Source organism: Cherax quadricarinatus, chromosome 85, assembly GCF_038502225.1.
Source record: "Cherax quadricarinatus isolate ZL_2023a chromosome 85, ASM3850222v1, whole genome shotgun sequence".
Classification (NCBI taxonomy): domain Eukaryota; kingdom Metazoa; phylum Arthropoda; class Malacostraca; order Decapoda; family Parastacidae; genus Cherax; species Cherax quadricarinatus.
The window spans coordinates 7357164-7379308 of NC_091376.1; the positions used below are offsets into that span (position 1 = coordinate 7357164).

At 39.5% G+C, this 22145-nt stretch overlaps 1 protein-coding gene across 4 annotated transcripts in view; it reads left to right on the forward strand.

Moving 5' to 3' along the window:
* Window positions 1-22145, forward strand: part of LOC128703294 (protein bric-a-brac 1) — a 379783-nt gene that overhangs the window by 261910 nt on the left and 95728 nt on the right. For 3 of the 4 annotated variants that reach the window (XM_070103316.1, XM_070103315.1, XM_070103318.1), the window contains one exon: window positions 740-967. The exons of the other annotated variant lie outside the window; for it this stretch is intronic. In XM_070103316.1, coding sequence (XP_069959417.1) covers window positions 740-967 — 228 coding nt within the window. The remainder of the gene's footprint in view (window positions 1-739; window positions 968-22145) is intronic. 4 annotated transcript variants of the gene reach the window in all.

Consider the following 22145-nt stretch of genomic DNA (forward strand, 5'->3'; position numbering starts at 1 on the left):
TAAAAAGTGTCCTGCAACGTATGTCTTTTCCTCACTTGTTGACAGTATTCCATTTAGATGCTGTGTATGTGACGCTGTGTTGACCACCAGAGTTGTAAGTCCCAGACCTTCCTGCCTCTCTCTCATCCGTCCATAGCCTGTGTATGTTGTGTTTAGGCAGCGAGTGTTGCCCCTGCTCTTCTGGTGTTGTGGATCAGGTGAGGAACCAGGTTGTGCATGGCCCTGAGCATGTAACGTTGCTGCTGCTGACTACTGCATGGGTAGCGTCAGCCCCCGTCTCTTGTGTGAAGGTAGTTTGGGTTGCAAATGCAACCTCCGTAGTTTGCCACCCCCCACCCAGGCGACGTGAACCTCTCCCACTGCGTTGCTGTAAATTAAACCTCAGTTATAGTAATGAAACATGACATATGTCTCAGCTTTTTTGGTGCCATTTTCATGACTAAATAAGAATATTCTTATGATTAAATTACTTCTTCCAGGATGCTTGCCTTTTTTCAGAGAATTCGTGGTCAGCTATGGCCAGGGCTTTTAACAAGAAACTGCTTTCGTTCTTTCCCGCAGATGATAGTGTTTGGTCTAGGGTCATAGTTTAGTATGCTATTGGTAAGCGGTGGCTTATGCTGACATCCTCGGCACTAATGGTGCTCATGGCAAGGGAATTAAGAACCCCGGCTTTTCCCTGAACTCTCAGATAACTCAAGTTCTGACTCTTTGTCTCCTCTCCTCTATGGTTTATCAGAGACGGCCCTGCCCCCGCACGTGCTGCCGGGTTTGTCTCCGTCAGACGATGGTGCGGGTACGTCCCACGCAGCCGACTATAACACCGGCTACGGTCCCTACACTAAGAACGAAGGGGATCCGCACCACCTCACCTCTGACGGCACGGATTCTAGCGGGCAACGTATGACCGTCACCCCGGAGCTCTTAGGACTTATGCCTTCCAACGCCACCTCACATTACTCCTCCGGTGAGTACACCTTTCTCCCTCCTTCCACCTACTTCACGCCTATCTTGCTATTCATGAGAAGAAAGGTGGATTACAGTAGGCCTACTGGTTCATGCTAGGCATGTTATAGTCACACCAATCGATTTCTACTCGTATATCTGCCCTTTCAAAGCTATTCAAGGTTCTAGCTTCAGTGACACTACTTGGCACTCTCTTCCACTCATTTGCAACTCTATCGTCATAACTATGTTTATTCTATATCATTTCTAAATTTGAATTTGTGCAGCTTGAATCCAGTATTCCAAGTTGTCTCGCTAAATATTTTTAGCACATTATTTATATCCTATTCCACAACTTTCAAGAGAGAATACGTTTAGAGAGCTCAGATGTGTCTTCGTAAGAATGATTCCTGAGACAGAATTAGTTTTTGTCATCCTTCTCAGTTTTCCAACATATTTATATCCATTCTTTATTAAGGAGACCAAAACTGAGCCAGATCATCTAAATGAGGCCTTACCCAGATTTATAGATTTGTAGTATAACACTGCAAATACTATTATTAACACTTAACACATCTTTCAAGGGAATGGGGTTCCTTCAAGTTGCTGAAGCGTTCTTCATGTAGAGAACTGAAGCTACCTTAATTTTCCTTGGATAAAACCTATTACCTCCCATACCTTATGGGTTCTGTGTTACCTCCATAAATTTAATAATATACTTGACAAATCTAAGCATTTAAGCTTATTGAGCACTGTTGCCTGGCTTTTGACGTCTGCTAAGCAGAACATACAAGTCTTCCTTAACATTGGGTTTCAGTAAATTCTATATATTTATATTCATAAGTTCTGCAGTTAATTTGTGTTCCAAGTGATAAACACAAACACAGTTACTTAACTTTACTGACAATATTTCTCCCACACAGTGGGCTTTATCAAGGCAAAAACAGATAACCTGGAAGAAGGTGGACACTTAATGACAAGTTGAGGTGAGGTGAAGAATAAGAGAGGTGCATGTCAAGTCACAGTGGTTTCCAAACATCCTAAGAATTTTCTGTCAAGAGGTTCTGTTAAGATACAAAAGCTGCTATATTATTATGGTTGAAATTCTTAGAATTATTGTTGAGTGCTGATTCAAAACACTTCCTCTGTAGTTGTTAATAATGTACTGTTCCAGTTCATCAGATGATTGTGGGGATTTTGGTGGACTGCACAAGCGTTGTTTTGGTTGTACTTCCTGTTGGCATATTGGTGTTCTGAAATGTGACTCTGTAGGTCCCTAGTTGTCTCAATTATATAGATTTAGTAACAGTTGTTCCAAGGAATAATGTATATCCCTGTATGTTTCTTGTGTATAACCCTGTAGTAACCTTGTTATGCTGAGGATGTTTCTTTCTGACAATCTCCTGAATGGTCGTGGAGGCATTGGTGTCTGTGTTGAGTTTGTTGTTGAAGAAAGTCACTCTTTAGCAGCAGCGTTGTTGGAGTGAGTTATGTGCATCTTATTGGTGGTATTGGGTCTTGGGGAATTCAAGGCACATCATCTACAGTCCTTGATGAAATAATGAGGGTAGCGTAGCTTGGTGAAAATGTGTTCGAGGAGAGAGCATGCCTCATCAAGAAATTCGCCAATGCAGATACAGTGAGCTCTGATGGTGAAGAAACTACAAGAACAACAAACACATTTAGTCCTGATGTCATGGTGTAAGTAGAGGTGGAGTGAATTGTTGAAAAGTAGGTTTATGGATAGACCTTAAGGCAAAGATTGTTGTTGAACTTGCAGAGGAGAATATCAAAAGGAAGGGAAGATTGTATTTTTGGAGTCCTGGCTGGAAGGTTCAGCCTGAATGATCTTCCTTTGGAGATCAGAGAAGTCAGATCTAGTTGTATTGATGAGAATGCTGTCAATATAGCAAAGCCAAGAGATAAATGAAGGAATGATAGTTGGAAAATGTTCAGGTTCGAGAGGCTCCATAAGAGGTTCACCACGATTGTGTTTAATGGGGATTCCATTGGTTAGCCGAAGGTCTATTGAAAGGAGGAGGAAGCATGAGAGGAGTAACTATTGAGACCTACTTAATTATTATTATAATCAAAAAGAAGCGCTAAGCCACAAGGGCTATACAGCGAGACCTACTTAAGAGATCCAAGAGTTCCACAAAATTGTGATAAGATAGATATATCAAGAGAGTCATCAGTTTTTTTTTTTTTCTTTTGGTGTGTGATATCTATAACTTGAGAAATGGTTACCTTGGTGAAGAGGGGAGTTATGCTCCTAAAATTAATTCCAGTTATGTTTATGTCCCAAATACTGTTGATAACTCTTTAAGATGGGCAAAACTGATGGTGCCTAAAAGCTTGGAGAGGTGTTTAGCTAGAATGGCTGCTAGCTTGTGACAAGTGCTGCCTCTTCCTGAGGGAATCAGTCTTTGTAATTCTTACTGTAGTTTGGGGTTGGAGGAAGTAGCTTGAACTTGAATAATTTGCCGGAACATGTCCTGCCCCGGGTCATTTCCAGATGGTGACCCAGCGAGAGAAGTAGCTTCTCTCTACTGTTCTGAGTGCTTCAAGATTTGTCAGGTTTTGTGGAGGAAAGTCTTTGTGAGGATGTCTACTTTTGCTGGTGTAAGTGATTAATAGGTGTCTCAGTCATTGAGGAGATTTAGCATTTTTTATTTGCAGTTGATTATTTCATTGACAGTAGTGGCAGTGTCCATGTCTTTGTCAAATGCTTTCCGAGGTTGTTACGGAGAGGGCAGAGATGATGATGATACCCCTGAGGCAGCCTGCCCTCTTAACCACAGCATGGCACTGTTGTAAAAACAGTCAAATGGGTGGCTATTGATGGAGCCTTAAACAGCTGAAATATGACTTTTACATAAGCCACACACAGTGGGTGCTTATTTTCTGTTTGCATGGCAAACTTTTTGTTTTGATTTTTTATCTTATACTTATGGATTTTCCTTTTTAATGTAACCTAACCCATTCTAATTTAGAAATAGGCTACAAACCCTATGTGAAAGTGTGACATGGTTTCTAGGAGGATGGGTTGCCTGAGGATAACCTTTCTGGAAGTCCATTTCACTATATCTGTAGTTTTTGGTGACTAGATCATTTTGTGCTTTGGGTACATCTACCACAGATTTGAGGCCTAGGCTGATTATTGTAATCAAAACCAATTGTTAGCATGAGGGGTCAAGGCCCAAGCTGAATACGTAAGTTTTGGTGATAGAGAGGTGGCCATTAGACAGGTTTTGTGTGATGTCATATCTACCTAGTTTTCAGTTGTTCTTGCAAAAGAGGTGAATTTTGTGTGTAAGTTTGAGTTTACTCAGCATGTTGGATGTGGTGATCCTGCTGCATATTTCTGTGTAACTTCCAGTCATGTTATCCCATAGCATGGTACAGTACCTAAAATTCCAGCTTGACAAAGAAGTCTCTTTGGTGGAGATGTTGAGGTCATCAGCATTCTCTTCTAGGTAAGCATGTGCTGTGATAGAGAAGGAAGATCTGTGGTTGGAAATTTTGCATAATTGCTAAAGAGAATGAATTTCAGAAGAGTAGGTGCCTTGAATCAGCACCTATCAGTATTACTAACACCTTAACTGGAATACTGACTTAGCAGAATTATGGCTAGAATATCTTAGGGGGTTTGGGAACCATTGTGATCTGACATGCACCTCTTTTTAACTTTCCACCTCACCTCAACTTGCTAATATTTATACACTTATCTTGTCTCTCCTGGAATTTTATTTGTGAGATGGTAAAGCTAACTGTATGTGTGAAATGTCAGCATTAAAATCGCCATTTAACCACATTTGCATCTATCATTGTGCTGGTATCTCATACTTACCAGCCCTTTGTAGTCCTGGAGTAAGACTTACCCACATTGAACTGTATCCGTAGGACCTGCCTAGCATAGACCAGTAGGCCCACTGTACTGCTCTGTTCTTAAGTATCTCGCTTTTCTGACCTATCCAAATCATCCTGAAGCTCCCTGATGTCCTCTGGATTTATTTTTCTTGTGTGTGTTATTGCCAACTTTGTTTTTCTTTCTTCTAGGTAGATAATATACATTGTTAAGTTCAAGGGACACAATACTGAGCACTGGGGAATGTCACGTGTGACTGGTCTCCATTCTGATTTTTCTTCATTTATGCTAACTATTGCCTGTCATTCATTCCTGCTTCAATCCACTAGTGAATTTCTCCTCCAACACTGTGCTGTTCATTTTTTTATTAGTCTCCCATGTAAAACTCAATAATTTTACTGAAGATCTGGTAAATATCATTGTAGTGTTCATCATGCTCCACCACCTTAAATACCGTATTGAAAAAAAAAAGAGTAATTTTTTTTTAAGGAAGAATGTTCTATTATGAAACTGTTTTGAGACTAGGAAAGTTATGCCAAACTTGTGGGCCACCACTTGATTTTCTCGTTTAATGGAGCCTAAAATTACAACTATTAGGCTAAAGGTTAAAAAGGGGTCTTTGTACTCAAAAAGGTTGGTAATTAATCGACTAAATTATAGAGAAGTACAAATTTAGTAACTTCACTGATGGCATAAAATAGTTCGATAAATGAATTCTGAGAACGTCCGGAGCTTCTGGATGATTTGGACGAGTTTTAGTGGTGGTTGGAAGAGTGGCAAAGTTCAATTTAGACAAATGTAAGATTTTAATCCTGGAAAAAGAAAGTAACCTCAACATCAGTAAACTAAATATCACATAATTTATCAAATAAGGAAGAGATACAGTACAGAGTTTTGGTTTCAAGAAATCTAAGGCAAAAGTCCATAAGTGTTGGAAAAAAAAAAAACTTGAAGGCATCCTGCTTTCACATCAAGCTGAAACCTTATGCTACAGTGCGACACATTGTTAGTAAAACCTCGTTTAGATTCAGAGTAGACATGGTCTACGTACCATATTGTAGGATGACAAATTTAAATTTGTGTATCACTCAGATATCTATTTTAAGAATATAGATTTGAAAGAATAAGGGGGAGTTCATTACGTAAATGATATGAAGAATAAATAAAGGGGATGTAAACATGGTGTTATAAATAACTTGTAGAAATGGATACAGCTTGAATCATTTCTGATTTAGAAATGATATACCTTATGGATGCTTTGAGGAGTCAATACCTCCCTGGGGGCCAGGTCCCAGACCAAGCCTCCCAGTGGATTGAGGCTTGATTAACCAGTCTGATACTGCAGCTGCATGCAGTGCAACATATGAATGACAGCCTGGTTGATCAGGAACTGATTTGAAGAAGCTGTCCAGTTTCCTCTTAAACACATCAAAGGTTTGTTGGTAATTCCCCTTACGGATGGAGGGAGGGCATTGAAGAGTCTGAGACCTCTGACATTCATCGAGTTCTTTCTTAGGGTATTTGTCAAGCCCCTGCATTTTATTGAAAGTAGTTTGCACCATCTGCCAAATCATTTGCTTTCACCTGGAGTGATTCTGATGTGCAGATTTGGGACCATTCCCTCCAGAATTTTCCAGGTGTCAATTATGGTGTGCCTTTCTTGCCTACATTCATAGGAATACTGTTGAAGGGATTTCATGCATTCCCAGTAGTTTAAAAGTTTGATTGAGTGTATACAGGCAGTGAAATTTCTTTGTACTTTTTCTAGCTCAGTAATCTTGCTTGTCTTGAAGGGAGCTGTTAGCATACAGCTGTATTCTAGCTTGGCAAGAACAAGTGACTTGAAGAGTATCATCATATTCATTGCTGTAGCAATAGCAACATTGTTGTGATCCTTTGACATCATTACTTCCATTTCTCTAACATGGAGCTTCTACTCTGTTGAATAATTTGAGTTCGTCCTGTACTCTGTTTTGGTCTTTATTTTCTCAGTTCTTACATAGTGGAGCAACTGAAACTTGTCCTCATTGAATATCATGTTATCATCTGAGACCCACTGGAAGACTTCATTTATATCCTTTTGAAGATTCACTGTGTTCAATGGATGTCACTTTTATTAAGATTATAGTGTCATCAGCAAAGGATGTTACATTGGTGTTGATTTATATACTTGTCTGTCAGATATAAGAATGGGAAACGGAAGTGGGGCAGTTTAGAAATAGTTTAGAAGAATAGAACTGCTAAGTAGCATCTTTGAAGTCATTACTTTGGGTAGCTATATAAGTTAGATAGCTATAAATGTGTAGGCTTTGCTTGGAATGGGCTAGTTGGCCTACTGTGGTTCTCTAGTTCTACGCTGTGTAGCTAAGTACCAAAAACTTTAACAGTTTAGTGGTAATACCTGTTTATATGATACTAAGCTTGACACTTTGATTATTACTGATTTTGTCATCAGCGAGGGCACTTGACTCACATAATGACTCTAACAACATACTCATTGCAGAAGCCAGGCATAGATACTCAAAAAATCAGAGAAAAGGGAATTAGTAAAATGACGATTTCTGAGTGATGTATAACTGAAAAATCATTTTCACCATGAATATCATATGCACATGCCTGCAGGATTGAGGCACCAAAGTAAAGAGCAGACTCACGAAATCGCAATAAATAACACGATTGCAAACAAACCACAGAATGAGTGGAGTTTGAACCCATGGCACTGACCTGGAGTTTTAGGACTTGCTTGCCATGGGTTCACACCCCACCCATTGTCTGGTTTGTAATGAGTAGTTTTGTTTACCTGACCTACTCAAGAATATACACCAGGCAAAGCATTGATAACAAAATTATGTATTTTACTTTTGAAAACTAGATACTGTACGCTAAATGTCTTCACTTAACCGTGCAGTCAGTGATGCGGTGCTCTCTACTGATATGGGAGTTACCAAAGCAAAATATTCATATTATTTATTTCTATTTTATCTTCATAAATAGGATGGCCCCCTCCCCCCATCCCCCCACACACAAAAGAGGAGGGACCAGATAATGAGAGATGTGTATACTGAGATGGACAGTGAAGAGGCTAAGAGACAAATTAAGATTATAGCATTCTGGGAATGGGAAACAAAAGTGGAGAACTGGGAAGAGGAAGGTTTACCTGGAGAGGGTTTCGGGGTCAACGCCCCCACGGCCTGGTCTGAGACCAGGCCTCAAGGTGTGGACTCTTTCAGACTTAAAACCAAATGAGACAGTGGCAAAAGTGATACACTAGACAGTGAAGTAAGCTATTATAAATGCCATGGAGAGACAACCATACAATAAAGAAAAACATCTGAGAATTTTGAGTCTCCTAGAACAGCAGGGCAAAAAAAAGCAAAGGTATACCTGAAGGATGTTTTCAGGGGTCAGTGTCCTCACAATCTGGTCCCAGACCAGGCCTCCTGGTGGATCTAGGTCTGATTGACCAGGCTGTTACTGCTGGCTGCACATAGTCTAACTTATAAACCACAGCCCGGCTAATTAGGAGTCAGTTTGAGGAACTTTCAGGTTTTCTCTTGAAGACAGCCAGAGGTTTGTTGGTAATTCCCCTCATGCATGAAGGGACAGCATTGAAGTCAGAAGCCTCTTAAAGTTACTGGGTTCTCTTGATGTATTCATCGTGCCCCTGCTTTTTATTGGCGGTACTTTGCACCATCTGTGAAGTCTCTTGCTTTCATATGCAGTGATTTCAGTGTGCAGATAGATGTTAAGGAGATAAAAGTATTGTTAATTGTAATAACTGAGGCTGAAAAAATGAGCTGTTTCTCAGAGAGAGATGTACAAAGGAGTGAAATTAAAGTTTTGTCTCAGCAGCATTGAGGCATTACATCCTTACCATGAAACTGAACCTCTATCATTAGGATATTGGTACAAAAAGGATCAAGCATAGCCGAGAAAAACAGCAAAGTCAAGGTGGGAGGAGTTAAAAAGAGAAAGCAGATGAGCAAGATACATTACACTTGTAAGGAAAGAACCAACAAATAACTCCAAGGAGTAATAAGCAATAACATCTCCTTTATCCCTCTCCTCTTTGCCATAATGACTCCCATCCTCTATCCCTTACTTTCACCCCACCATCCTAGTCTGCCTCCCATCCAGGTCCTTCTCAACCCCCTTACTCTTATCTCTCTCTCTCTTGTAACTTTGTCTTTTCCATTTCAAATATACCCTTTCCTCCATGCTCCTGCCCCATCTACTCCCACTTGCACTTTCCACCACCAACCCTAAGATCACACAAATAGATTGACAGAATTGCATATACACTACTTCATTTCTGTATATGTCAGGTTAGGAAATTTTAAAACTGCCTTAAGGAACCATAACAAAGAAAAATACTTTAGAATTCTTTAAACAAAGGTCCAGCATATTCAGGAACTCGAGAAGATTGCTATAAGATAGTCTCAGAAGTGAGGGAATTGAGCTATGAGGAGAGACTAAAAGAAATAAACCTGTTGACATTAGGAGAGAGAGAGAGAGAGACAGAGAGAGAGAGAGAGAAAAAAAGGGCAAGACGTGAATATTTTATAGAAGATATTCAAGAGGATTTGATAGGACAGATAGGGACATGTTAAAATTTGAGGCATAGAGAGTTGGATTGTCTTGATAAAGACCTGACGAACAGTAATATGATGGATAGCCAGCGGCTTCTTACAAAATATGCATGGTGACAAAACCACATATGGTCTTCCAGGGAGGTTAGATTCTGACCCTAGACAGATGAATAGGGTACTAAAATCTCTTGGGTAAGAGAAGAGGCATTTATGAGCTCATCAGAAGATTGAGTTGTCTTATAGGCCTGTGTGTTCAAATTAGCATGGGGGATGGGAGAGGCCCACTAAGAATGTGAAACTGAGAATTGCTGGGAAACCTGACCAGACCTAGACGTTTCTCCCAAGTGTATGAGAGGGATTAAGTAAGGGATGGGTCCACTTGTATCTAACTCAGAACAGCTTACTCATGATGACCGGGAAATGTTCAATTTTTGACAATTATTTCCTGTCTGTTTTCACACAGGAGGATGCAGGTGAAATCCCAGAAATTGCTATTTGTGGGGGCCTGATGAGGGCAGGTTGTGCGGGATCACAGTCGCTGAAGACATGGTTCTCAATCAAATGGGTGGACCCTTTGAAGCAGGATGAGTCATCGGGAAGCGGTGAACTGTTTTCGGGGGTTCTTGAAGAGTACGAGGAGGAACTTTGCAAATCATTGTTAGCTGGTTTCTTCAATGTGCTACACAAATGGGTGTCATATTGGGGGGGGATATATTGAGTGGCCAGTATGATATCTATGTAAAGGATGAGAGATGGGCCCAACCTTCAAATTAACACCCAATCAGCCTGATCTCAATAGTGGAAAAATTACTAGAATCAATAATAAAAGTTACAATTTGAAGTTACCTTAATGAAAATAATAATTTGATAAAGAGTCTCAACACAGATTCATAAAGGGTCATTCTTGCCTAACAAACTTACTGAACACTTTTTCACTAAGGTATTTGAGGCAGTGGATCAGGATAGAGTATAATGATGTCTATCTTATTTACAATAAGGTTTTTAATATATTTTAACATAGGATACTGTTGAAGGTAGCAGCACATGATACTGGAGAAAAATTCTTTCATGGATCAATGTCTGACTGATGGCAGCAAAGAATTTACAGTATAAAATGTAAAATCAAAATGAAGATCTGTCACAAATCACATTCCAGAGTCTCCTTGGTTATAATCTTCATTAACAACCTACACAGGATAATATATAACAACATGAGTCAGTTTGCTGATGACACAAAAATAGGCTAAAAAAATAAAGTGGACAAGTGGCAGATTCAAATCATTGTTCAAAATTTTTTCTCATTCTTTAAAAGAATTGTGCCGCAACTCAAACAAGGTCTTACCAGAAATGTATGATTAGATGTAGTAATCTCAAAACACTTTTACCAGGGAAAACTTTTATTTTACGTCTCTCCCACAGTTGCTGAAATTTCGTACAATAAAGGTTGTCCCTCGAAATTACCACCTGTAGGTTTATACTATTGTTTACCGTACTGAGTAGTGTTGTAGTGGATGGCAAATTTATTTTTTCCTCCAAGGTTTCTGTGCGATAACCCTAAAATGTCTCTTCTGATCGGCTTCAAGCTTTCAATGCTGATGTATTATAGAGGAAGGTTTGAAATGTTAATGGGCTGCGTAGGTGCCAGTCTTCAAAGACAGAACACAAAGGCACAATACTGTGACTGGAACAATACACAAATAACCTGCATATAGGAGAAAGAAGCTTCATGATGTTTTGGTCTGACTTGGACCATTAATTAGTCACACTAGTTAATGATCCAAGTCGGACTGAAACATTGTCATTAAATTTATTTCTCTTATGTGTGGTTTATTTGTGTACAATTTGCCAAATTTATGAAACAAATTGAGATATTGGCTTCCATGTTATAACTTGAGAATAATTACTGATTGGCTTCAAACTTTCAATACTATTGTATCTTACATGACAGAACATTCACACTGTTATTGGGCTGTATTAATTCCAATTTGCCATTTTTTTTTTATTTTCTTTTTTTTTTTTTCAAAAAATTAAGTGGCATTTTTTTTTTCATAACCAGAATGCCTCTTCTGAATGACTTCCAATTAACAGTGCTGATGTATTTAACCCAAAAATGATTCAGGTTAGTTTTGGGTTCTGTTAGTGTCAGTTTGCCAGTTTTATTGAACAGACTGGGATATTGATTTGCCAGTTTTATTGAACAGACTGGGATATTGATTTGCCAGTTTTATTGAACAGACTGGGATATTGATTTGCCAGTTTTATTGAACAGACTGGGATATTGATTTGCCAGTTTTATTGAACAGACTGGGATATTGATTTGCCAGTTTTATTGAACAGACTGGAATATTGATTTGCCAGTTTTATTGAACAGACTGGGATATTGATTTGCCAGTTTCATTGAACAGACTGGGATATTGATTTGCCAGTTTCATTGAACAGACTGGGATATTGATTTGCCAGTTTCATTGAACAGACTGGGATATTGATTTGCCAGTTTTATTGAACAGACTGGGATATTGATTTGCCAGTTTCATTGAACAGACTGGGATATTGATTTGCCAATTTCATTGAACAGACTGGGATATTGATTTGCCAGTTTTATTGAACAGACTGGGATATTGATTTGCCAGTTTTATTGAACAGACTGGGATATTGATTTGCCAGTTTCATTGAACAGACTGGGATATTGATTTGCCAGTTTTATTGAACAGACTGGGATATTGATTTCACTTTCACAGTTATTGAGAATGCCTCTATATATCAACTTTGAATACTGTATCCTACCTTAAGTCTTAAGAACATTTTTAGGTTTTTATTGGGTTATGTGGATGCCAATTTCTTTGAAAAACTGGATGATATCATATCCTTCTGGAGTACTAAAAAAATTGGGGGAATCAGATTGCAAATTTCAATGGAATATCATATCGTCTTAAATCTGCACCATGTTATTTACTAAATTACCATTAGCCTAGTTTAAGAGATATTAAGGATCCTAGTATGAGGACAGCTGAATGCTTTTGAAAAAAAAAAAAAAGTTAAAAAAAAAAAAATGTAAAATATTCGTATCAGTGTGTAACTTGTCAGTGGTTACATTTCTACACGATAATTATTGTAGTTTTATGCAGCTTTTAGTTTTGCAATTATAATGTTAATTAGCATGATGTCGGTAAAGTTTTGTGGGTATTTATGTTGATTTTTTTTTTTTTATTAATATTGTTTGTAAAAATTAGATGTTGGAAACCTCTCAAGGAGGTTATTTGATGCCATCGACTGCTTTTGGTCCAATGAAATGGATCTACCCAACCCTTCCTTGGACTGAACCTCGTTGCTTCCTATTCCCCAAGGCACTGTATGACCCGATGGGTTTAGTGCAACCTCCCTCCCATGAATGTAATTGACATTAGCAAGACTGGTGTGTAGAGGAGTGGCCAGACTATTATTATTACAATCAAAATTAAGCGCTAAACGTACAAGGGTCATAGAGCACTGCAGGAGTGGTCATGGAGCTCAGTGCTCCGTCACTCACCGATGGAATGTGGCGGTGGCTTACAAGTTTTAATTTCACTCTTTGACTTCTATTATCCTTCATATTTATTGAGGTATTTGATTTCTTTTTTTTTATGTTGTAAATATTAGTTCTGTAAACCTATATTTAGCAGAAATTATAAATGTATTTAAGTTTTCTACTTTGAATCTTTATGTTTTTTTTAATTATTATTTTTTTTTTTTTTCGAAAAACTAAGGATAATATCTATATTGGAAGTAAGTTAGTGTGTCTTTTAACTAAAATTATTAACTAGAATATTTGGAAGTTAATAACAATTGCCCCATTTTGATGTAAAGTTCATAGATGTCTTTTTTTTTTTATAACCATTTATCTTACACCAGAGTTTTTAAAACTTTTGAAATTGTGGAACCTTTAATTAAAAGAACAAATTCCTGAAACCTCGAACAAAAGTTAAAAAGTTATGCTACGTTACGTAATATGCAAAATATCAGCATACGTGTACATTTGTGTACATTTCATTGATAGATTAAATATCAGATTGGAGGAAGTGGTTGTGTTCAGACATTTGGGAGTAGCATCAGCAGGTGGGTCTGTGAAACACAAGATGTGTCGTGGGGGTTCATCATGAGATATTGAAGTAAGAAATACACTATGTTAGATGTCTTGGAGGTGTATAATTAAGAGAGTCTTGAGGATAGCCCAGGCCTGTCTGTCGAGTCTAATCTGTGCCTAGCATGGAACTCTGTGACTTAGGGCGGGACCTCTGGGCTACCACTCGTGTGAGGATCTTATGACGTCACAGCCAGCAAGGGAGCCTATCTATAAAGTAGCTGGGATTATCTAAGTATACTACACAAGTAAACAGTAACACTATTGACAGGTGAACCATAGAATAGATGAAGGGAAAAGGGTGAGTGGTGTGGCGAGACATCTGGGGTAAGACATCCATCTATGGAGGCAAAAATAGGGAATGTACCATAGTATAATGGTACCAGCACTTGTATGGATGTGAGGCATGGGTTTTAAATGGTGCAGTGAGATCAGTGTATGATGTGAATATAATGCAGAGGGGTCAGGGTGTAGAAGATAAAAAAGAAACGATGTGGGGTTACCAAGGGTATAATTCAGAGGGCTGAGGTGGTTTGAGCATTTAGAGGATGGTGACAAGAGAAGTGACATTTAGAGAGGATGGTGACAAAGAGAGTGTACAAGTGGTGTGGAAGGTAAGGGTCATCCCATCAACAGGTATGGGGAATAAAGGAGCGAGTTTTAGAAGCTTCAGGATTGTACTCGCCTAGTTGCGGTTACAGGGGTCAAGTCACAGCCCCTTGTGTGAGTCCATTAGATAAGAATGAATGGAGAAAAGTAGTTTTAAGAAACATGCTGCTGGAATGTGAGTAAGGTAACATTTATGAAGGGATTCAGGGAAACCAGTTAGGTGATGTGGGAAGGACAGTGCCTGCACTCTGAAGAAGGGATGAGGTTGTTGTATTTCAGTTGTAATTTGAATTGTGATGTCAGCAAACTTCTTGCAGGATGATTGAGTGAATGATGGTGAGTGTGGTTCCTCTTTTTGGGTTTAATTGCATTACACTACATTACCTGGAGTATACCTGGAGAGGGTTTGGGGGGGGGGCAATGTCCCCGTGGCCTGGTCTGAGACCAGGCCTCGTGGTGGATCAGGGTCTAATCACCCCAGGCTGTTACTGCTGGCCTTACGTAATCTGACGTACAAGGAGGTAAAAATAAAAAAGGCTTAGCCATTTACCAGTGAAAGAAAATATCTTGTTTATAAAAACATACAAGAAGGTACCACAGCTAGTGCTAATTGGGGACCCTTAGCCTCAGAGAAGATAATAAATTCACTTCAGAGAGAAATCCAGAGCTATTTGAGTATTTTCTTCCTTACCACCCCTATATAGCTTTGTTGCATTATTAAATTTTTCAGTGTAAAATAAAAATGGCTAATTTTACAGTTATTGATGGGGTAATTGTAATAGTTTAATAAATGTTCAATAACTTGGATGTGATTGCTTTTCCTTGGATAAAAGTTCAGCAGTTCTTATGTGTGAGCAGAGAACTTTTTCTATATTTAGCTTACATTGTCTTTTATTGCCATATATAAAGAGAAGGTTGTTTTACAGAGATGCACTTTTGATATGAAAATAATGTAAGATACTTCAGTGATCATGTGGCAACTTTATTATACTCTTCTAACATCTGAATTCAGAAATTAAGCTCAATGTGATTTTTTTTAAATTGGCTTAAGTCAAAATATCTCCTAAATTGTTCCTTCTCTCTTAATGGTAATTCAGACAGTTACACGTGAATGAAAATTATTTTGAACCCAGTCTCACTTTTCTGTTGGAGGGCGAAGTACAGTGGTACCTCGGGATACGAACACCTCAAAACTTGAACAATTATGTAAGTGTTTTTGTGTAAGTACTTTTGTAAGTGTATTTTTGGGGGTCTGAAACGGATTAATTTAATTTACATTATTCCTTATGGGAACAAATTCGGTCAGTATCGGCACTCGAACAGCCTTATGGAACGAATTAAGTTCGTATCCCGAGGTAACACTGTATTCCTTAGTCATTCTGTGCAAATCAGAAAGATGTATCTGCAAAATTTAGAAATATTCACAGGGGAAGAACTTCATTCATTTATAGTCCCTAAGATTTGGAAAGCATCAAGATATTTCATAGAAACACCCCAAAGTTTGAGTTTGGTTGAACTACATTCGTTTTACTTTAAACATGGGAACTAGTTATGTTAATTCCTTGCAATGAAACATTAAATTCTTCAGGGTGCATAAATATATCAGCCACATATACCACCTTCTGTATCCAACATTTATTACTTAAATTGTTAATTCAATTATTATAAGTAGTATAAGCACTAAAACTCTGCTGATTCAAAAGAATGCTCTGATAAAAAAAACTTTTTACAGCTCTTTCCAAGTTGATATTATTATACCTCTCCTCAGTCTTTCATGATATGTCCCACAAAACCCTATCAAATTCCTGTGTAACCCTTGCAGCTTGTTAAACTTGAGATAAGTTCATGTGCTCCTCGACTTAAGAATCCATCCTAAGTTGAAAATGTTGTAAGTTGAATATAAATACAGTGGAACTTTGGTTTTCGTACTTAATCCGTTCCAGAAGGTCGGTCTAAAACCGAATTAATATTTCCCATAAGCAATAAGGTAAATACAATTAATCTATTCCAGACACCCAGAAATTTTACCTGGAGAGGGTTTCGGAGGTCAATGCTCTCGCGGCCCGGTCTGAGACCAAGGCCTCATGGTAGACCAGGGTCTGATCAACCAGGCTGCTACTGCTGGCCACGTGCAAGCTGACGTATGAACCACAGCCCGGTTGGTCAGGTACTAAGTACCTGTCCAGTGCCTTCTTGAAGACAGCCAGGGGTCTATTGGTAATCCCCCTTATGTGTGCTGGGAGGCAGTTGAACAGTCTTGGGCCCTGGACACTTATTGTGTTGTCTCTCGGTGTACTCGTGGTGCCCCTGCTTTTCATCGGGGAATGTTGCATATCCTGCCGAATCTTTTGCTTTCGTAAGGAGCGATTTTCGTGTGCAGGTTTGGTACCAATCCCTCCAGGACCTTCCAAGTGTATATTATCATGCATCTCTCTCACCTGCATTTGAGGGAATACAGATCAAGGACCTTCAACCGTTCCCAGTAGTTTAGGTGCCTTATCGTACTTATGTGTGCCGTGAAAGTTCTTTGTACACTCTCCAGGTCTGCAATGTAGCCAGCCTTGAAGAGGGCCGTTAGTGTACAGCAGTATTCCAGCCTAGAGAGAACAAGCAATGTGAAGAGAATCATCATGAGCTTGGCGTCCCTAGTTTTGAAGGTTCTCATTGAAATGTATTAACAAAATATATTAACAAAAAATACATTTTTTTAAAGAATAACTATAGTTTTACATACAGAAAACAATGAGAAATAAATATAAATTAATTTTAATGATAAATGAACATTACATACCTTTACTGAAGACTCATGTTGGCATATAGAAGAAGGCGAGGCGGGGAGGAGGAGTTGAGGTTATTGTCTGGAAGGGGAATCCCCCCCATGAGGACTAAACATATCAAAGCTGTCTCTGGGGTTACTTCTCTTCTTTGTTTTTTAATGGGACTGGACCCCTGTCACACTAAAAATCTGTTATGAGAGCTCTTTCTGGCGTCTTTAACATTTGCCTAAAATGAGACAAGGTATTGTCACTGAACATGTTGCAGATACAGCTTGTATCAGCTTTGTCAGGGTGATATTTTTCAACAAAAGTTTGTAACTCATTCCACTTTGCACAAATGTCCTTAATCACTGAAGAAGGCACCTATTCTCCTTTCTCTTCCTCCTCCTCTGAAGCAATTTCCTCAGCTGTGGTCTGTTCCTGTTCCAAATGAAGTTCAGCTCTTCAGTGGTTAGCTCTTCCCTGTGGTGCTCCACCAACTCTTCCATATCCTGGCCACTCACCTCCAACCCCATGGACTTCCCCAAAGACACAATACATTCCACAACAGGCATAGGGTTGACAGGGTCAGCCTCAAGCCCTTCTCTTGGACACATTCTGGCCACAATTTTCTCCAAACAGTTTCAAGTCCTGGAAGTCACTTCCTGCCAAGCCTTACCTATAAAGCTAAACATACCCCACTCTCGTTATTTTCTACAATCTCTTTCTGTCGTTTCTCACCTTCTTTACCATAGGACTGGCACTAGGAGCTCTCTTTGGGCCCATGGTGGCTTATTTCGCAGTCACAATCAATAAACAAGCACAAAAATTGCGAAATGTTCCAGATGAATGCTCACTCTACCAGTGATAGAGCCAGACTGATGGCATCCCAGGCGGGCAGATACGTACGATTTGTGATGAATGATTTGAAAACCGACGAGTTGAAGATTGAGACACTTATGCAACATATGGGAATCTTTATTGAGGAAACGTTTCACCACACAGTGGCTTCATCAGTCCAGTACAAAGCAGAAAGGTGTAAGGAGAGGAGGAGTTGGGGTAATCAGTCCCTCAGCCTGGAGTCGATTTGTACAGTCCATCAATCTTGTAGAATGTACAGCATAGGGCCGTAGACGTGGCTTATATACTGTAGTCAGGTGAGGAGAAGCAGGAGGAGGTGGGGTCATAGTGGTACCATCCACTAGTCGAAGTAGGTCTTCGTCCTAAGATTGGACAAGTGTTGAAGAATTCTTTGTATCAAGATCCCATGATGATGCAGTGTTTGACAGTTATGATGAATGGTTTTGAAAACCGACAAGTTGAAGATTGAGACACTTTTGCAACATATGGGAATCTTTATTCAGGAAATGTTTCGCCACTGTGTGGGGAAACTTTTTTTTTTATCAACTGAATCTGAACTACATTTTAGCGATTTTGGATGTGTGACGTTATCTTTTTACAAAAAATTGAAGCTATGTCAAAGTACAATTTCAGATATTACTCTAATATACTGCATCCCATTAAGATTTTGGTTTTTTGAACAAAGATCAGGATTGTTCTCCCCTTCACACCACTGATAGCACCCAACACCGTAGCATAACCCGTATATTTAGGGGTAGCACCAGTTGCTGCCATAGGGGCCCCCCGTCAGACTCTTCTGGCATTCCTTGGATGAATCTAATGTTGAATTCGCCACTAAACATCACCTTCCACTATGATTATTGTTATATTCATAACTAAGCGCTAAACTCACAAGGGTCATACAGCGCTGCTCTGAACCTCAATGCTTGAATTTGTTGGAAAAATCCAACTCTTAGTAGTCTAAGCCTTGGAAATCAGGTGTTCTCGAGGCACGCCACAAGGGACAGTGGATGTGTTTCTTCAACCTGTAGCGTAGGGTCCTCTCCCACATCTTTCAACACATTTGGGTGAGTGTTTCTTTACCTCATATGACGCAATTTCAGGGTTTTGGGTCACTAATCTTTTGAGTAACCTATCTGTGTTGAGGTCTTAGATCAACCAGGGATCAGTTTAGGAACATGACAGAGAGGCTTAATAGCCTACTCAAACTACTCAGTTCACCATCCTCTTTTCTTCCCGGAGATATTCTCTTCTCACAAGTTCTCTCCTCCTTAGAAAGGAAGCTGCTAAGCATATTCACAATTAACAATAATAATACAGTTGGGTGAGCAAACCAAAAATCCACCAATAAATCATGAAAAGACAACCACACACCTCCAGTGTTACAGGTGTACTAATGATGGTTCATATTGCTGCCACACTCCAGGTATGTACGCAGCGTTGTATAGCCCTTGTGGTTTAGCGCTTCTTTTTGATTATAATAATAATCCAGGTATGTACACAGCTTTACCAAACGTAAACAATCCAGAGCAGATAGTCGACACTCGCATATAATTTTGCTCTTTTCCTCCATAAATCTGAACGCAGAGAACAAGATTTTTTTTATTTTGCTGGCACAACATTGAGGGGTTATCAAAAAGTTCCTGAACTCTAATATTCACGCACTTCCTGGGTTAAATGTGGTGGCCACGTAAATTACTCTGCACACTACATGTATCTGTTAAGCAGCGGGGGACGTTCGTGGTCGGTCATTCCGTTGAGGTTAGACGGGCATTTTGTGTCGTGTTATCAGGGGGTAACAGAATGGAATCTTTAAAAAAAAAAACAGTGTGCGTGTGTGAAATTCTGTTTCAACCTCAGTAAAAGGGCTACTGAAAGTAGTACAAACTGTTTCAGCAAGAATTTACCACAAACAATGGGTCAATGTTTTGAATGATTTTCTCAAAAGTAGGATGAATGTTAGTTGAGGATGGTGAATGCTCTGGTTGTCCATCAACATAAAAAACAGACGCCAACACCGAACTGAGAAAGCCTACTCACTAAGATTGTTGTCAGAGTATCCAGTACATTGCAAGTGTTGTGGGAATGTCTTATGGATCGTGTCAAAGCATTTGGACTGAAAATTTGAACATGTGGTGAGTGGCTGCGAAGTTTGTGCCTCCTTACTGACTGAAGACCAGAAAGACCACCGTTGTCTCGCCAAAATCCACATGACTAGCCCCCACCCTCCCTACTCGGATCTAGGCGCAGTGTTTTAATAACGGAGGAGATTCAAGCAGAATCACAGACTGTGCGACAGGTCAGGAGAAATCGCTGCATAGCCAGACAGGGTCATCAACTGGAGCAGTGTAGCAGGGTACTCGTCAGGACAGTCGCAGCAGGGTTGACTCAAGCGGTGGCACAACCTGATGGTGCCTGCGAGTGAGGCGTCATGGGAATTCGGCACGCTGGAACGGAGCCTGCAGACTGTGACACTTAAGGAGGCATGTCAAGTGCTGAGCAGTGTAGCCGGGCGGGGTTCTCTACTAAGAATTGTGTGGCAGGGCGAACAGGGTGTCGTAGAGACGACGAGTGAGCTGGAAGGACTACTCGGGCGAAGGTGCTTTCAGCGATCCTGGTAGAGGTAGTCGTTGCCAGAGAATACCACTGCATGATCAAGTCAAGGGAGGCAAGACGGTTTAGGTGGTGTGACATCAACAGGGGGAGTTGGGAAGCATAGTACAGGTTGCTCGGTTGACTCATACATCTGATGCCAGGAATGACAGTAGAGTGTCAGCGGGCATATGGTTACCTCAGTGTGTGACCTGTAACCTTAAGAGGCGTGTCACGTTGTTTTGGACACAGACTAAACTGTGGAACACATACAAAAGTCTAGCACACTCACAACTAAACATGGGGTATCATGGTTACACCTTGGCTTGCATGATCAAAATGATGCATTTCTGTGCAAAAATGGATACTAAGGCATTTACGAACGTATGTGATTATAGGAACAGTGGTATAACATGCGACCTATGGAACTTTACATCTTCTTTCTAAGTTACCAGAGATTCCTGTAAAACACTTTCAATAGCTTACCATAATATAACAAGGTGATATTGTAGTGTGACGTCGGGCATGACGTGGGGGTGATATCATAGTAATGTGGTGTCATATTATAGAGTAAAAATAACGTAGGCTGAGAAGAACAAATTAACGCTGTGAAAATTTCTCGAGGAAATTAAGTATATTTGGGCATAAATGATTCATGTACCTGTATCTTAGTGATGTGGCTTGGAGGTACATTACGATAACTCGAGGGTAGGTGGATGGTACTTCAATGGGATGATCATGTACCATGTGGGTTCGACTATCCTTTTTTCTCCTGGGCATAACACAACTGCTGCATCCACCACTATTACCTATGCTGTAGTAAAGAGGCTTTCAGGTGCACGCATTGACGATGGAATAGTTTCCAGAGGTAATTCTTAGGTTTATTGGGTATATGGTACAGGAAGTGTGTTGCTGCTAGGCCAGTGTCAGCCCATAGGCCTGCAAAAGTGGAGATGTGTTGGTTTTACTGTGTCTGTGGAGGTAGAGGAAACGAGACATCTCGTGTACTAAGCTCTAGGTAGAACCAGGTCCACCAGGTGGCAGCACGGCGCCTAGCGGCATTACACGAAGTACAATGCTGGATACTGGTAACACTGAAGGCCGGGCTCTGGGACTACCAAAACTCTGGGAACTTATCAAAGGTATATTAGAGATAAAAAAAAAAAAGAATATATTCCACAGGCTCTATGAGGTAAACACACCATACCACGGGTGGGGATAGAACCCGCGTCTTCTGGAGTTTTATCACTGATCGCGGGTTGTATCCCCGCCCATACCATGGGCGGGGATACAACCAGAGAATGCTTCCTCTTGCTCGGCTTTAAGCTTTCAGTACTGATGTGTTTTCCTCCATGGAAATTTAGCTTAATTTACCAATTTTATTAATCAAATTGTTTTCCATAAAACAACTAAAGAATGTCTCTTCTGGTCAGATATAAATCACGGAGTTTGAATATACTGGGTTATCCTAGGTTAAATCTTCATAATGTTTATTTAATAAACCTTAATTACATACATACTTAAACCTTAAATACTGGTAAATTTTACTTAGAGAAAAAATTGCCTTATTATATATATATATATATATATATATATATATATATATATATATATATATATATATATATATATATATATATATATATATATATAATTTATATATATATGTCGTGCCGAATAGGCAGAACTTGCCATCTTGGCTTAAATAGCAACGCTCATCTTGCCATATAGGACAAGTGAAAATTTGTGTATGCAATAATTTCGCCAAAATCATTCTGAACGTAACGAAAAAAATATATTTCACTGTG